We start from the raw sequence: 16,899 nt of genomic DNA, 5'->3' as shown, positions 1-16,899 counted from the left end.
AACCCATCTCAGGGACAGGAATCCATTTACCTACCCCTCTTCTCTCTCTCAAGGATGGTATGTACACTCCTGGGACTGCAATTACGCAAACATGAACAAAAGTGTTGATCTGTCGCTTCTAGTTTAATCGAATCTGACTCGCTTTGTTTCTTCTCCCGCTTTTCATCTTGTCCTCTTCGTCCTCTCACTCTCGGTGTACCCCTCACTGATCACGTACTACTTCACTATGGACAACGCGGACGACGTCGTCATGGACCGTCGCACGGTTCCGGACTACAAGGATATCGACGAAGACCGTAGGCCGGAATCGCCGCCTCCTCGCGGACGATCCTACTCCCGCTCTCCCTCCACCACTCCCGTTCCCGGACGTCGCGGTGACCGCAGTGTCAGTCGCAGCCGCAGCCGCAGCCGTTCTCCTCTTCCCCGTCGACGCGGAGGTGACCGCTCGCGATCCCCCGCTGGCCGACGCTACGATCGAGACGACCGACGCGACCGTGCCCGCTCCCGCTCGCCTCCCCCTCCTCGTTCTGACCGACGCCGAACTCCCCCGCCGAAGCCTCGCGGAGCACCTGCCGAGGTACAGCCTACCACGGTTCTCGGCGTTTTCGGCCTGTCGATCCGCACGCTTGAAAAGGACCTCGAGTACGAGTTCGATGCCATTGCGCCCGTCGACAAGGTTGTCATCGTCTACGATGCGCGTTCGGGCCGATCCCGCGGGTTTGGCTTCGTCACCATGCGCGACGTCGAGGGCGCATCCGCCGCCATCGAGGCCTTGAACGGCAAGGACCTACACGGCCGACGCATCCGCGTCGATTTTTCGACTACGCACAGACCGCACGACCCCACTCCTGGAATTTACAAAGGTGAGGTGCGACCGGACGACCGCTACCGCGCACCCCCCAGCCGCGGCTCCGCTAGCGCGGGACGTGGGGAGAGGTACAACGGACGTGCTTACGACCGCGCAGGAGCCCCGTCATCGTACCGTGGTGGCGACTCGTACCGAAGAAGCCACGCTGACTCGCGCGACGACTGGAGACGCCGACCGTCGCCACCGCGTCGTCCCAGGAGGTCGCCTAGCCCGGTTGGCAGGAGAGGCGGTGGTGGCTCAAGGTACTCTCGTTCCCCGAGCCCAAGACGCCGTGGCGGCAGCGACAGGTACGACGACGATCGCGAAGACAGAGTGCCTCCGCCGAGGAGCAGGCTCGGCAGCCACCTCGACAGCCCCCCGCGCGAAGACGTCGACCGCATCCAATACTAGTCGCAACGCACCCGTACGGCGGCCTTCTTCGCTGCTAAGCCTCGTGAATTCGTCCGGACTCGCTTCCGGCAAATGCTCCTGCTATTCCGAATCTCTACCAAGACGTATTCATCCCAAGCGAACCCCCCTTCCCCCTTCTTCAAAGGTTCGAGCTGCTACAAGTCTTATCATTTATCAAGTCTATGCCAAGTATTCGTTATTCATGCCCCCACCAGCCCGGCAAACACAAATGCTGTCAACTGTCTTCCTTCAAGTGTTGTCAAGCCTCGACTTTGGCCCCCTCTCTCCGTGTACTTCCTCAAAACCTTCAAATTGGCTCAAATCCCGCTGTCGTCAACTATCGTCAAAGCGTCAAAATCTTACAGTGTGTTCAAGATGCGGCATGTGGTATCTTCAAGTTCGATCCAAGACCAAGCAGAAGCCTTTTGAGTGTGCACGAGATTTCGCCAGCAAATGCCGAAGAAGCCGACATGGAGACCAGAACAAGGAGACAAGTGTCAGCTTCGTGAAGGGAGGAAAGCTTTTAAGTTCAAGCAAAGATCCCTCGAGGCATTTGCGATCAAGAAGCGCACGCGAGCAAAACATGACATGTGCGAGCAGGTAAGCTCTCTACAATTTCGCACCTGACTGACCAGAACTTCCCATTCACACAGTCAAGGCAGACACAAGGTTCGAGTTACAGGAGGTGAGTCCCCCACAGCAGAGCTCTGTGCCATCGTACTCTACATTCGTACACAAGTAGCATGATCGAACACCATTGCAATGCGAAAAGGAGTGTCAGACAATCCCATAGACAGCGAATGAAAAACGTCCGAAAGATCACCACTTTTCCACCAACTCCTTCCTCACCTTCACCATCGCCTCTATCAATTCCTTCTTCTCCTCCCACCTTGCGTCGCTCTCAACGCTCACCGATCCGTCTTCCCTGAGAACCCGAAGGAGCGACCCGTCCGGCTCTTTGCGCGCGTACCACTCTTCACTCGCGCCTCGACCGTGAACAAACGCCTTCCATGGCGCCAACCACTGCTTCACCAGCATCTCCTCATGCCCCGACTGCAATCCAGTGAACCACCAGAGCGAATCGTCGAACGAGTGGCTGACGCCTTTGTAGGAGGGCAGAGCACGGTCAAAGATGTGAGCGCGATAGTTGATGCGGTATCTCAGGATGCGGTCTGGAGCCAAACCGCCGTCGATCAGGTCGCGAACGAGCATCCGCTCGGCGATGTACACCTGCGAATCTGAGCACACGCGCCCAAAGATCTGGCCGATCTCGTCCGCCGTCCACTCGCGGTGTGCCTCCTCTTCCTCCGCGTCATCATCGTACTTGATGCGGATGTTCTCCGAACACCCGCCGCAACTGACCACGTCCACCCGCTCATGCACCTGCTCCTCCGAGATCGCATACGCATTCCCGCACCTGCAGGCATAGGTGAACATCATACACGACGCGCCCTCGCCTGCCTCGACGAGCTGGAACGACTCGAAATCCACCGTAGCGGCTATGCGTGGCGTGGTGCCAGCGGAAGACCCGCGAGAAGCGGCCGCTGCTAGCGACGCGTCGTACTGTATCCGTTGTGAATCATCGCTGAGCGTCTTGTAGGCGTGGTTGAGCTGGCGGATGAGCTCGTCGGATTGTGGGAGAGTGTCGGCGAGGCTTGAAGCGTCGACTGGCGCTGCTGGCTGGTTGGTGCCGCCTTGCTGTTGTAGCTTGTCGGGGTGGTGCAGGCGCACTTGGGCAAGGTAGGCGGCTCGAATATCGGCGGGTGTAGCCGACGGCTTGACGCCCAGTGTCGAGTACAGCGAGGGTTCTCCAGCGGGTTCTTGAACGTCACCGTTGCTGCCTTTGCTCTTAGCTGATGAGTGTTGCCCACTTCGTGCTGTCTCTCCAACGTCGACCCCATAGAAAGGCAGCATCTTCTCTACCAATGACAGCGTATAATAGTTATTCACCTGCCGCACCAGCGACCGCTTGTCCACCGGAGTGTTGATATACCGATACACCCACGCTTCATCGTCGCACTCGCCGATCACGAAGCGCACATCGTGTTTCTGGCACCACTGCGCCAGCCTGCCATCCATCATCGCGCTCGTCCAGTCCGGCCGGACAAACGCACCTGGCTGCGTATCGCGCGTCGCCCTGAACGTATGCATGTCCATTTTTGCCAGCACACGCACCAGCGCCAGACCATCCACGTCCCTCAACCGCGCGATCTTGTCCGCTTCACTCAAGTGCGCTGGTACGCCAAGCAATGCGCACAGCTCGTCCAGCTGGCCGCGTGTTTCCGAGACCGTTTTGGACGGCCAGATGGCCGCGTTGGACTGCAGAAAGATGCGGCGGATGATCGGGGTGTACGAAGCGTCGCGCGTCGAGAGATCGAATTCGTGCATGAGCTGTGAGTGTGTGCTGTGTGCGCCTGCAGATAGACCGCTGACAGTGATGTTACCCGGGTCGCCGCCGAAATGCTCAATGTTGCGATAGACCCATTCGAGCGCTGCTCTTTGGTCCCAGAAGCCGTAGTTGCCCGTGAGGTGGTCCGGGTCCTCGTGGCGGAGTGCGTCGTGAGCGAAAAATCCAAATGCGTTGAGGCGGTAGGCTGTGGTGACGACGATGGCATCGAGGCCGGCCTTGTGCAGCAGGTCGCTGGGATCGGTGCCGGGAGCGAGGTGCGCATTGCCGATCTGAAGCCAGCCGCCGTGAATGAAGAAGAGCACCGGAAGTTTGTCCGCTGTCCGAGAGCCATCAGACTGCACAGGGCACCAGACGTTGAGGTAGAGGCAGTCTTCGCTTTGCGGGATGACTGGCGCGTCGGGCCGAGTGACGCCGTTAGTGAGTGCGTAGTTGGTCGATTGGGGGCTTTGACTGGCAAATTGACGGTACGACTTGCCGTCAGCATCGTATCGGAAGGAGTCTGGGAGTGGTTGTGGTCGCTTCCAACGGAGAGGTCCGAGGGGTGGTCGAGCATAAGGAATGCCAGCATAGCGTTGCGACTTGAACTGGCCGGTAGTGTTGTCCGTGGCAACTCGACCGACGAGTGTGCCCTTGCCAGGGATGTCGACCGTCGCAGCTGCGTGATCGACGAATGTGCTTGAGCCTTGGCCCATGATGGAAAGGGTTCCCAGGCGTACTTCAGTTGTAGACCGAAAAGTCGCTTGCTTATATCGGCTGATCCGAGTTGACACTGTGTAGTGTGTCGTGTGAGCAGTGCTTTCGGCAGTGCGTTGTTCCGGTCAAACGGTCAAAGAAATCGGTTCTGCAAGCGTGAGAAAGGGGTAATACGGCAAGTACAGCTCCGATGTCTTGGTGTCGGGCTTTCCGTGGAGAATGGTCTCCTTCGAGGAGAGAAAGCGATCCAAACGATTGGTCCAAGCTTGCGAAGCCTTGCTCGATCGGAGGCGGAACTGTATCGGATGGCGCTCGACTGTGAAGCTGTGACGAGATGAACAACTACCCAGGGGACGACATTCTCTGTATCCGAATCATGCCCTGGCGACAAGTTTGATATGATGAGGAGTGAGCCAAGCCGGAAGAGGACCACAATGACCGTGCGTCTCTTCGATGGCAGCTTTTTGTTGTTTCTGGCGGCGGATTTTCACCCCACCTGTTCGCCGATGTGGCCGGTCATTTCGCCGCGTGGTGTTAATAAAAAAATCGGACAAGACCCGGAGGTGCTTCTTCTGGATCCCAGCGTTGCCTCGTTCACATCCTTGGACGAAGATCAATCAAAAGCAATGTTGTTGAGAGGTCGAAGCTGCTAAAAGGAAGGGAAAAAAGAACTGCAACACCTAGGATTCCCGCGTGGTCCCCCACCGCAGCACTGACTAGGCGATACCTTGCTTAACTTCGCAGATCTGACGGGATGCGGTGCTTTCAAGGTTCTATGGCTGCAGATAGAAGGGTCGATGCTAGGGGTGTATAGAACTCCCCCGAGCTCCGCACTTCCATCCGATCGTGCGGGAGTCGCTGTTCACCCGTCCGACCCAACGGTTGCATATCGGCTGTCCCTGAGCACTGTCCTATTGTCCTTCACTTAACAAGCGCCAGACCAAGCAGAACAAGTCGCCAAACATTCACACAGCAGCAACACAGAAGCAGGAGCACCAGGAACGGGTAATGTGCATGGAATCATATCAATAGAGGAAAGGAAGAGGAAGCGCTATGTTTCAGTGTGGATCGGCTCCTATCACACATTGCCCTCTTCAGAAGAACGTCTAGTCCGGCAGAGGAGGGCAACACGACGATTTGCACCCCAGCGGGATGCAGGCCATGGCGGCCGGTCCCGGAAAGCAGAGATGCTGGCTCGAGTCCGGTTTTGCGGCTCTCTCTTTCTCTCCCTCCTTGCGGACGCTTTTGTTTCAAAACGACTTGATGCGTTTACAAGCGCGAGATGATCTTATCGGTGAAAGCGCGAGTGCCGAGCTTGCCACCAAGGTCACCGGTTCGCTCACCAGCAGCGATGGTCTTGAAGATGGCGTTCTCGATGCGGTCAGCCTTGTCGAACAGGCTCATGTGTCGCAGCATCATAATCGAAGAGAGCAGCAGCGCCGTGGGGTTGGCCTTGTCCTGGCCAGCGATATCGGGGGCGGAACCGTGGACAGCCTCGAAGATGGAAGCGTCCTTGCCAATGTTTCCGGAGGGAGTGAGACCAAGACCGCCGATGAGACCGGCACACATGTCCGAGAGAATGTCACCGTACAAGTTGGGCATCACCATGACGCGGTCGGCGTACGGCGCCGGGTCCTGGACAATGCGGAGGCAGGCACGGTCGAGCAGGTCCTCGTCGTAGGCGATGTGAGGGTACTCCTTGGCCACCTGTCGGCAGGCGTGGAGGAACATGCCGTCCGACATGCGCATGATGGGGGCCTTGTGCACAGCGGTCACCTTGTTGCGGCCGTTCTGCTCGGCATGGTGGAAGGCGTATCGGGCCACACGCTCGGAAGCCTCGTAGGTGATGAGCTTGATCGACTGCACAACACCGTCGACGACCTCGTGCTCAATACCCGAGTACTCTCCCTCGGTGTTTTCACGGATGAGCACGGTATCGACGTTGTCGTAGGCGGTCCTGAAGCCCTCGATCGACTTGCAGGGACGGACGTTGGCGAAGAGGTGGAAGGTTCGTCGGAGGGTCAAGTTGAGCGAGACGTGGCCCTTGCCGATGGGGGTAGCAAGGGGACCCTTGAGCGCGACAGTGTTCTTCTTGATCGAGACGATCGACTCTTCGGGAATGGTCTGCTTGCCATCCTTGATGAAGGGAGCCACTGAGACCTCCTCCCACTTGATGGGCACATCGGCAGCATGGTAGATCTCCTTGACGGCGTTGGACACCTCGGGACCGATACCGTCACCGGGGATCATGGTTACGGTGTACTTGCCGTCGGAGCCCTTCTGCTTGTTGTAAGCCGAAGTGGGGGCGTTGGTGACGGGCATGGCAAGGCCACGAGCCGAAATCTTGTTGAGCTTGAGCGCCGACGAGGCGAGGCTGGGGCGCTTGGCCAGCGACGAGCTGGCCGATCGGAAAGCGGGGGCGGCGAACATTGCTATGGGAAGTCGAGACCTGCGACGATGGTTGCGCGCGATGGAATCCTGGTATAGCTCAAAAGAAGGCGGAGGGTATGCAGGTGAAGGTAGAGGTAGACGGAGAGGTAGAGGTGAACGTGATCGTGTGGAGACGCTTGGTGAGGGAAGAAGATTTGCCTGTGTGACGGTCTCTCTGTCGCAGCTCGATGGACATCGAAGTCGAACGGCGGCCGACAGAGAGGCAGAAACAGCAGCAACGAAGCGTCGCAAGAAAAAGGTAAACGTCGAAATTCTTGCAATGGCAGCTCGGATCGTCCGTAATTTCCAACTTTTTTTTTACCTTTTCCTCTGTAGACGGCAGAGCGTGTTATCTTTCCCGCGTCAGGTTAACAAACAGCACTTGACATATTGAGCTTTCAATGTTCAACTTCGGGCACACTCTCCAGCACGGCTCGAGCCAATATTGACAGCTCTGGGACATGCATCTTGTACAGCTGGCTCATCATGAGTGGACGGCTCTATCGGCTCTCGATGAAATAGCGTAGCGCAAGCGTCAAGGGCGGGAAGGTTCGTCTCACAGTTCGAAATTGTCCCTGCTTTGCCTTTTGTTTTTAGAACTCTTTCGTGCCTCGTGCACGGTGCACAAAGGTCAGAGACAAGGGTCTAGATGTTGACGACGAGTGTTCATGCCCAGAAGAAATTCTTCGCTGTTTGTTCGATGACGGGACATTACGGACGGGGTTTTCCGAGCCGGCAGCGAGCATCGACCGCCGCCGCCCTTTTCCTGACGGACTCAGTTTGGGCAATCGTCCTCTCTCCTTTACCGTTGCACTGGGCTGCAAGCGTCTTTCTCGTCGCCTTGTGTCGTGCAGCAGCGTGCACCGAACATCGTCATAAGCCGCCGTCCGCCGAAAACCTGCAGAGGCAGCAAAGCTCTTGTCAGCAACTGATCAGACAGCATCGGCCTGGCCTGTGGTCTAAGCGTATAGGCCACGCGTCGCTCCGTGAACTCCGTTGTGACCGAAGAGTTCTGACTGACACTGGACAGCGAAATCGGCCGGCGTGTTTTCGCCGATGCAAGCGTGCAGCAGCACATGGCTTTCTGCTCGCCTTTCAACAGCCAAAGACGGCAGGGACCGCATTATGGCTACGATCCCGCTGACAAGCTATGCTGGTGCCACGGTGCGCATCCGAACCCGATGATCATTGCGCCAGGCGGATCTTTCGGACAGGCATATCAGATAGGTGGTAGTGGCCGGCGAATCGATTCGGACGTCGGGCTTGGATCCACCAACGCCGGTCAATACCGCTTTCTCTTCCATTGGTTGCTTTCGCTGATGCCGACACGGATTTTTCCGAACCGAGGCCTCCCCTCTTGGCGATCCTTCCACCATCCTTGACCTTCTTCAATGCTTCCGCTCGATGAGAGCTAAGGAGGCCTGTGATAAGATGGAGTGATTTGGACACGTTGCTTCTCAGGCTGCATGCAAAAGGCACCACTACTTTAGTCGGACATTGAAGCACGAGCTCGATTGTTGCAGGTAACGACGACACGATGGCTTCACATCGAGGCGAGGGCTGGCAAAGGCTCGGTAAAATCGAAGAGCACTTGGAAGTTCAAACATTAAGCTGACGCGGAACGAGAAGAACTCTTTCCAGCGTTTGTGCCAGCGCTTGAGTGCTTTTCGTCTTTTTTTCGTCTTTTTCCTTTTGATAAATTGTTTTTGGCGACTGCAAAGGTGAATTTTTTTATGCCGCTATCTCGATCCTAGTTTCCTCTGTTTCTGTTGCAAGTTCGGGGCCGTGGCACACCTGTCGCAAGGCTCTCGCACCGTTGAGATTCTTCCTCTTCGCTTTGTCGTTAGAGTCTGGTGCGCTGTGTTCTCGCTCTCCACCTGATCTTCTTCTTCCTCTATCCCGCCCTCGACCTTCCTACGTCGCTGTCTCCTCGTCACCGTTTCGTCTCGCAGCAGCAACACCATCGCCACCACCACCACCCCCATCACACCGTCCATCAATATGAACGCCCTTCGACAGCTCAACCGCGCTGCCGCTCCGGCGCTCAAGCAGGCCACCAAGTCGGGCCTTGTTCTGCCCAACGTGCCCCAGGTGCTTCGACCCGCCACCACACTCGCTGCTGGCACGCCCAAGATCTCCAAGGGCCCCACCAAGTACGGCGGTGTGTACACGGTCACGCTCATCCCCGGTGATGGTGTCGGAGTCGAGATCACGGACTCGGTCAAGGAGATCTTCGAGGTTATGAACGTCCCCGTCGAGTGGGAGCAGTTCAACGTTTCCGGCGAGACGCACGGTTCCGAGTCGCTGTTCAAGGAGGCCATGGAGTCGCTCAAGCGCAACAAGGTCGGTCTGAAGGGTATCCTCTTCACGCCCATCGAGACGGGCTCGCACAACTCGTGGAACGTGGCCATGCGCCAGCAGCTCGACATCTACGCCTCGCTCGTCATCTGCAAGTCGCTGCCCGGCTACCCCACCCGCCACAAGGACGTCGACTTTGCCATCATCCGTGAAAACACCGAGGGTGAGTACTCGGGTCTCGAGCACTCTTCCTACCCTGGTGTCGTCGAGTCGCTCAAGGTCTCGACGCGCGCCAAGGCCGAGCGCATCTCGCGCTTCGCCTTCGACTTTGCGCTTAAGAACGGCCGCAAGAAGGTTACCTGTGTGCACAAGGCCAACATCATGAAGCTCGGTGACGGTCTCTTCCTCAACACGTTCCGCCGTGTCGCCGAGGAGTACAAGTCGAGCGGAATCGAGTCCAACGACATGATCGTCGACAACACATCGATGCAGCTCGTCTCGCGCCCGCAGCAGTTCGACGTTATGGTCATGCCCAACTTGTACGGCAACATTGTGTCCAACATCGGCGCTGCGCTCGTCGGCGGTCCCGGTACCGTGCCCGGCTGCAACATCGGCCGTGAGTTTGCGCTTTACGAGCCCGGCTGCCGTCACGTCGCCAAGGACATCATGGGCACCAACGCTGCCAACCCCGCCGCCATGATCCTGAGTGCCACCATGATGCTGCGCCACCTCGGCCTCGACACACAGGCCAACCAGATCGCCGAGTCAGTTTACAAGGTCATTGCTGACGGTAAGGTACGAACCGCCGACATGGGCGGCAAGTCCAAGACGCACGAGTTCACCCAAGCTGTCCTGTCCAACCTCTGAAGCAGTGGTTGCAAAATAAGAAATCTTAAACATACACTCGCGCCGACGTCGACGCATCGTGACTGCCCTACTTGGACTGCAACACCGGTCTAACGCCCGCTGGCGGAAGAGGCGGATCGCTGCGTCTTTGCAATCGACGGAAATCCTTGCAGCTGATCGGGACCACTTTGCAGGCCATACGGGAAGCCACGTCACATCGACACCTGTACAGCACACACTCTTACGACTCGATCCCATTTTATGCATGCATGCTTGATTCCCGGCAAGCAAAGTGACTGTGTAACGACTGAACTGGATGCGAAGGTAGGATGAATGCCTATTGCTTGCTGAAGCGGTATTCAAGCGAGTACGGCAGTGATGCTTTTGATTGGCTTTGCAAAACACGGAAGTGGAAGCGACTGGGGCAGCGGTGCGCGGAAGCAGCTCGGCTCTGCATACAATTTTGGAGGGTGGTTGTCGGTGCGAGACACTTGAGGCTTTGGCATCGAATGCGGGCCAGGTAAGCTGCTTCTTGCTCTTCGTGATGGTCTCGGCAACAGATCCGTCGGGCCTGCAGCGACGATCTCCAAGTCGCTCGTGACGCGCAGGATGGGCAAGCTTGAAGTGCAAGTGTTCGATACACCGCCACTCGAGGCTGCTGACCTCGAGCGCCGATGTTGCCTCGAGCTCGACTGCTTCAAAAGCTCTCGTTGCTGCCAGGTCAGCTCGGTTTTGCTGACGGCAATATTCAGAGTTGTGCGATCGCAGCGTTGAGCATCGGATCGTCCGAGTCCTTGTTGGGGAACCTTGGTTGGGTGTTCGCCAAGGGACGGTCTGCTGCGTTTCTTGGAACGAAACGTCTGCGGCTCCTCCGATTTTGGTCGAGTTTCTGTTATGTTTCGGCCAGACCTTGGCGACATCGAAGCACTGTGACGACGGCTGGATGCCCTTGTTATCATGACCATCTTGGATGCTGTTAGCAAGGCTTATACAAGTTCAGATGAGAAGACGGCTGGCGAGGGGATGGTGAGGGTTATATGACCCGTAGAGGAGTGTCGTTTCTTCTCTTGCGATGAGGCAATCGACAAAGACGGTCTACACGCTCGCGACGCACTAGATGTTGCGCTTGGCGCCTGTCATAGCATCACTCGAGACACTCACGGCCTCGTCTCGACGCCTAGCACCCGATTTCAATTGTGATGCTTGCACACTGCGTAGACACAGACCTAAAAATGACAGGTCACCTCGTTCTGTGTTCGAGAGCCGCTGCACCTCTGTGCCCGACACCCTTTCACTTGCAGACCCGATTGCTCTATAGGTTGCTGTTGCGCTCCGAGACATAAACGAAGCTGCCCCGCCTCGCTGTTCTGCCCTTGCCGCCCCCGCCCCCTTTTGACCTCTCGACAACAGCATCAAAAGCATACGCCGGCTATGCAGAGTTGATGATGCTAGGCCTCCACTCGACGGCGGTGTCGCAGTCCGCTGCCTGGCTTTTTTTCTGTTTTTTGTGCCAAATTTCAGGGTCTCGCTCAAGCTTTTAGGAAGATCGCAGAAAGATGCCGAACCCCATGTGCTGCGCCTTCGTTTCTTCTCTCCACCAACTCAAAACAACGTTTCTGTACTCGATACGGCTCGCAGGAGTACAGCGCAAGACTCCTTCGGCCGAAGCGATGGCCTGCAGAGCTCTCACTAGCTACCAGCCATGACCGATGCAGCGTCCAGCTCAGACACCTCATATCGACACAGCTTGAACCAGGCGCTGCATGCCTCGCGCATCCTCATCGGCGCACTTGATGACGACCTAGGAATTCAAAAGGGCTCCAAGACCACCAAGCTTGGAGCTCAGCACCAGCTCGAGAATGAGATCATCCTGAACGCTACGCTCTCCGATCGACTAGGCCACGCTGTTGCTGCCGACAGTAAGCTCTCGTCTTTCCAGCTACACTCGGACCCTCAAGTGGCAACAGGCGACTTGGCATTGCGCCTTCTCTCACTGATCCACACATCTTTGGTCCAGAAGAAACAAGATGCAGACTCGAGGGTCGCTGTGCAGGACGAAAGGTTGCCGGGGTTAAAACGTAAAGGCGTTCAGCCCATGGAAGATGTCGGACTCGGAATCAAGGATGTCAAGCTCGTCACAACGCTGCAAACGCTGGCTTCCAAATGGGCGCTCTCCACCCGCATCAAGGCCTACGACGAAGCACTTTTCTCTCTAGCTCCAAAAGGCTTTGGTCAGGCAAATAAGAGTAACAATTCTAACAAGCTTACTTCCGACAACCGTTTCCAAGAGATCGACGAAGATGCCGAGCTGCAACAACGAGCGACTGCGAGAACAGCTTTCGACACTGCGCGGGCAGACCTGTTCAGTGTGGTAGAGGGATGGATGTCCATCTTGATCTCACACAACTCGTCGTCGACAACGGGAAGGCCGCTCCACGCCACGACAGACGTAGTCACCGTCATGCTGCGCGTTGGCATCATCGACTATCTCTCATCGCTTCTTCGTCTCGGCTTTGGACCCAGCGTCACTCAGGGAGCAGCAACGGGAGCGACACCGCGATCAGCATCTGCACCCACAAAAGATGCGATCCAGAAGCAAACAGCAGCAGCGACTACTCAGCTGCTCAGATTCTTGTCGACCCACTCAGCCATGTCGGCCCTGTCTTCGGTTATTGCGCACTCGAACGCCAAGCTTGGAGCACCCTCCTTCGTCAAAGCTGTGTCTTCTCGTCTGCTCACTGCGCAGCTGCTCCGGCCGGACGGCGTTCGCTCGTTGTTCATCATCACCTTTGGCGGCACTGATGTAGCTGAAGCGGCTGAACTCGAAGAGCAAGGCGATGCAGGCTCAGGCTCAGGCAACGCTGCCCCAGGTTCCAACTCGCTCAAGAGGTTCGAGCAGTGCGCGAGACTGCTCTTGACCCCACCTCAAGGTATGCCGATCGACGTGTACATGCCCATCATTCTGCCTCATCTGCTCGACATTCTCTCGCCAAACCTTGGCGCATCTTCGACCGTCACTCCGCCTCCCCAAGAGCAGATGCGAGCGGCTGGCTTTGTTCTGACTCGCATCTCGGAACGATACCGCGAACACTTCTCGCGGGCCATGCATGATCGTGTCTACTCCAAGTTCTGTCCCTCGACCGTAGCCGTTTCTGCTGCTCCTGCTGCTGTTGTACGTGATCCGACAGTCGTGACGACTTCAGAGGAGATAGATCGCGCCGTGTCGACATTGTCAAGCTTCCTGCTCTTCTCAGAGCCCTCGCCGACATTTTTCACGATCCTCTTTGAGCCTATCCTGCCGCAGCTCTTGACGCTGTACGACTACCTCCACGCACCAAAGCGCGATGCGGGCAAAGGCAAAGTCAGATCGGTCGAATCAGGCGGGCACAGTGATAGGCTCAAAGTCGAAGTGTCCAACTTCCTCAAGACATGGGTTCGCCTCGTCGATGCCAAACCCGGCGCTACATCCCTAATGCAGTCGATTCAAGCAGCGGAAAGGGGCATCGGATTCACGCCAAGCGAATCTAAGAGCGGACAGCAAGGCTTCTTCTGGAGTCAAGAGACAGACGGCATCTCGATTCGGTACGGCACTTCGCACCCCGAGGACGAGCAGGACATCTCGACACTGCTCAAAGACCTCAGCCTAGCAGCGCTTGCCAAGAAAATCAGCGCGGGCAACACCGACGAGCTGGATCTGACCAAGATCGCACCAGATCTTTCCGCCAAGTTGGGACTGCAGCCGGATCCGCGTCTGCTGGGGAGCCTGCTGAAGACCGCCGACCGCAAAGATCTGGCGCGCTTCTTGCTTCCTTCTCTGCTAGACGTCTATATGGCGCAGAAGACGGCATCGAGGGCTCGTTTGGTCGAGGATGACGAAGATTCAAGCTCTGAAACCCGGTCAGTGCTCTACTTGCAGCTAATATTGCAGCTGTTTGATGCGTTTGGATCCGACTTGCTCCAGGGCGATGTTCCAGCTACATTGGCTTTTATCGACTTTTCACTCTCTTCCTCGAGCCAACGCAGTGGAGACACGCCGTTGTCGCAGCAGCGAAAGGACACCTCTGAAAAGTCGAAAGCAGACCCAGATGGTCTTGAGATGCCGTTCATCTCGGCCAAGTCTTCCGCCTCGAAGGCCTCAGTTCCTTCGCTGTTCAACATTGCTGCTGAAACAAAGGACTCGGCGGATCAGAAGCTTGAAGACAGCAAAGCCAAGGCTATGGTCGATCTAGAGGGCGAGGATGCGAGTAAAGAAGAAGACGAGGACGAAGACGAAGAGCTCGTTTCGACGGCGCTGAGTCTGCTCCTCTCACTGCTCGAGTCCGACACTTCGCTCTCCAATGAGTCGCAGCCCATGCTTGTCGTTATAGCAGACAAGATCGAGTTCCTGCTCGACAGTCCCTCGGACGAGATCCGCAGTCTGGCCAAAGAAGCCAAGCTGGTGCTCATGGCTCGTCGCAGTTCGATCCGCGGTGTCACCCCCGCTCTCAGCAAAGAATCGAGAACGACAAGCGAGACCTCTGCCAAAGCTCTAGCGTACGCACAAGCGCAAGAGACCTACCAGGAAGCGCTGAAGTTGTTGCAGGATCCGATCCTGCCTGTCCGCGCACACGGACTGGTGCTATTACGCCGCCTCGTATCTGACGACGCCAAGAGCGGCGGGCAGCACGTCGAGCGCGTCGATCCGGCGCTGTTGCCTGCCATCCTGGACATCTTTCTACATGCCGTGCAGGATGAAGAGTCGTACCTCTACCTCAACGCTGTGCAGGGCCTATCAGCGCTGGCGTCAAGCGGGGGTGGCCAGACCATCGCGAGTCTCGTCGGGATCTACATCGGTCGGGATGACGGCCTAGCCTCGCAGGGCTTGGCGAGCCGCGAGGTCGAGAAACGGCTGCGTGTGGGTGAAGCGCTGCTGCAGGTGATCCAGCGGTGCGGAGACGCGATGGCTGCGCACGTCGATACCGTCGTACCGCCGCTGCTGGCCAAGCTGCGGGACAGATCGTTGGCAAATGTGTTGCGCTCGTCGTTTGTCTCGATCCTCGGGACGATGGTGGAGGCGGCTCCCGTGGTGATGGCGAGCAAAGGGTATGCTGCACAGCTCGCCGAGGTGTGCATCGACATCGTGGTGATCGAGATGGTGCAGCGGCCGAATGCACCTCTGAAGGGAGCGGTGAAGCTCAAAGTGCAGGGCAAGCGTGTCGCTGACCCGACCGAGGACGACGAGGTGAAAGAAAACGCACGCGCGCAAGAGCAACGTAAACTCGACAGCGCCACCAGTAGTGATGCAAAGATCGCGCATCTTCGACGTGCGGCCATGCTACTGCTTACGCTGCTGGTGCGCGGAACGCGGTTCCAGCTCGAAGAGCGAGATGAAGGAGGTGCGGGTGGGAAGCTGATGGAGAAGCTTTCGGCTCTGCGTTTACCAGGAGGTGGGATCCTGCCGTCGGTATCTGCGTCCGGCGAAGGCGTCAAGGATACGACGCAGCAGCTGGGCAAGAAGGATCTTCTCTTTCCGCCGCAGCTGCTCGAACGGCTCAAGCAGGTGGCAGGGTACATCGAAGCACGAGATACTGATGCAATCGTTCGCACGCATGCACATGACTGTATCGAGCATGCTGATGCGCTTTCGCTGGACCTGATCCAGTCCGGAGTGGCGCTCTCTCTTTGACGCCACTCTCCCCTCAATTGTCATCGCTTCCGCACTCACTCGGAGGCAGCTTCTTGTGTTGATTGCGATTAAAGGGTTCTCTTGAGCAGCACACATGCGGCTTGCTAAAAATACAATTCCTCTCACCATGACAAAATCACAGCTTGGGCTTGGGGATAGCTGTCCCCTGGTCAGCGGGCGTCTCGATCGGAGGAGCGATAGGGAAATCTGACCTCTCGTCCTGCGGTTGCTCCAGCTCGTCGTTGGTCTTCTCGTAGCTCTTTGTAAAGCTGAACGCATCCGGCGGCCGTAGGAACTGCATCCTCGGCTTGACCCTGAACTTCTTGACCGCCAGGGGGCTGCTGAACGCGAGCTGGATCAGATCGGCCTGGCTGGGTTGCCCGTGGCTTTTGAAGCTGAACTGGGGTTTCATGCCGTAGGCGATGCTGGCGGCGAGGATGAGGATGTCGGAGGTGAGGCCGCGGATGGGGTTGCGTTCGTCCCAAAACGTGTGGCGGCGGATGCGGTGGCCGCCGAGCCAGAGGATGTCGCGGCATGTGTGCCAGTCCGAGATGGGCGAGACTTCGTTCGCCGGCATGTGGCGGAGAGCGTCTGGGTCTGGGGTGGGGGGTAGGTGGAGCGAGCGACGTAGGGGGCGTGGCGGGTTGTGGTAGAGAAACGAGACGAGCGGGAGCGAGAAGAGGCTGTCGACTTCGCGCGGGTTGAGATGCGGCTGGATGGTGTGGTCCGTGACGAACACCACAAAGGGTGTAACGACGAGTTCGTTGGCCGACAGAAACGGCGGCAATTCGCACAGCTTGACTGCCTTCGACGAGTCGATCGGCAGGCCCGTCTCTTCGAACGCCTCCCTCCGTGCAGTGTACTCCAGATCCCGATCGGTAGGCTCGAACCTTCCGCCTGGTATCGCTGTATCTCCTCCATGCGAGCGCAACCGCGTCGACCGCTTCGACAAGATGACGTACAGCTCGCCATTGCGTCCGCCGAACACACACAGCAGCACCGCCGCGCGGCGATAAGCAGGCACCGACGACGGACATGGTTCCGCCCCGGGACGTGGCGTGTACGAGCTCAGGTTCTGTAGCGCATGAATCGAGTGCGATGTGAGGTTCGACAGCGCCGCCAATGGTATTCCTAGGGATGACGATGCGGCGGCGGCTGTCGGTGTGGAGGCTTGCGCCGAGGTGGACGCAGCTGCTGACCTGTTCGGCCCGAAAACGATGTTGTAGAGCGACTCCTTGAGCGTCATCGTCGTCGTCGTCGTCGTCGTCGTTGCTACGAGCGAGATCCAGCTAGGGTGCT

The 16,899-nt window shown here is 57.5% G+C and overlaps 6 protein-coding genes across 6 annotated transcripts; 3 read left to right on the top strand and 3 right to left on the bottom strand.

Annotated features, from left to right (window-relative positions):
- Positions 1 to 226: 226 nt before the first annotated feature.
- Positions 227 to 1,258, top strand: EX895_001702 (uncharacterized protein; the record flags this gene model as incomplete). The annotated part of the gene is made up of 1 exon (XM_029882301.1): positions 227 to 1,258. The coding sequence occupies one exon, from the start codon at positions 227 to 229 to the stop codon at positions 1,256 to 1,258; it is 1,032 nt and encodes a 343-aa protein (XP_029741156.1).
- Positions 1,259 to 2,077: 819 nt separating this feature from the next.
- EX895_001701 (uncharacterized protein) lies at positions 2,078 to 4,360 on the bottom strand (the record flags this gene model as incomplete). The annotated part of the gene is made up of 1 exon (XM_029882300.1): positions 2,078 to 4,360. The coding sequence occupies one exon, from the start codon at positions 4,358 to 4,360 to the stop codon at positions 2,078 to 2,080; it is 2,283 nt and encodes a 760-aa protein (XP_029741155.1).
- A 1,270-nt stretch (positions 4,361 to 5,630) lies between these two features.
- Positions 5,631 to 6,791, bottom strand: EX895_001700 (uncharacterized protein; the record flags this gene model as incomplete). The annotated part of the gene is made up of 1 exon (XM_029882299.1): positions 5,631 to 6,791. One exon carries the CDS (start codon positions 6,789 to 6,791, stop codon positions 5,631 to 5,633), a length of 1,161 nt encoding a protein of 386 aa, XP_029741154.1.
- Positions 6,792 to 8,792: 2,001 nt separating this feature from the next.
- Positions 8,793 to 9,956, top strand: EX895_001699 (uncharacterized protein; the record flags this gene model as incomplete). Its single annotated transcript, XM_029882298.1, has 1 exon — positions 8,793 to 9,956. One exon carries the CDS (start codon positions 8,793 to 8,795, stop codon positions 9,954 to 9,956), a length of 1,164 nt encoding a protein of 387 aa, XP_029741153.1.
- Positions 9,957 to 11,637: 1,681 nt separating this feature from the next.
- EX895_001698 (uncharacterized protein) lies at positions 11,638 to 15,600 on the top strand (the record flags this gene model as incomplete). The annotated part of the gene is made up of 1 exon (XM_029882297.1): positions 11,638 to 15,600. One exon carries the CDS (start codon positions 11,638 to 11,640, stop codon positions 15,598 to 15,600), a length of 3,963 nt encoding a protein of 1,320 aa, XP_029741152.1.
- A 136-nt stretch (positions 15,601 to 15,736) lies between these two features.
- Positions 15,737 to 16,846, bottom strand: EX895_001697 (uncharacterized protein; the record flags this gene model as incomplete). Its single annotated transcript, XM_029882296.1, has 1 exon — positions 15,737 to 16,846. The coding sequence occupies one exon, from the start codon at positions 16,844 to 16,846 to the stop codon at positions 15,737 to 15,739; it is 1,110 nt and encodes a 369-aa protein (XP_029741151.1).
- Between the last annotated feature and the right edge of the window lie 53 nt (positions 16,847 to 16,899).

The sequence above is a fragment of the Sporisorium graminicola genome, chromosome SGRAM_12 (genome assembly GCF_005498985.1).
Source record: "Sporisorium graminicola strain CBS 10092 chromosome SGRAM_12, whole genome shotgun sequence".
Taxonomy (NCBI): Eukaryota; Fungi; Basidiomycota; class Ustilaginomycetes; order Ustilaginales; family Ustilaginaceae; genus Sporisorium; species Sporisorium graminicola.
This window is presented reverse-complemented; position numbering and strand designations above follow the sequence as displayed.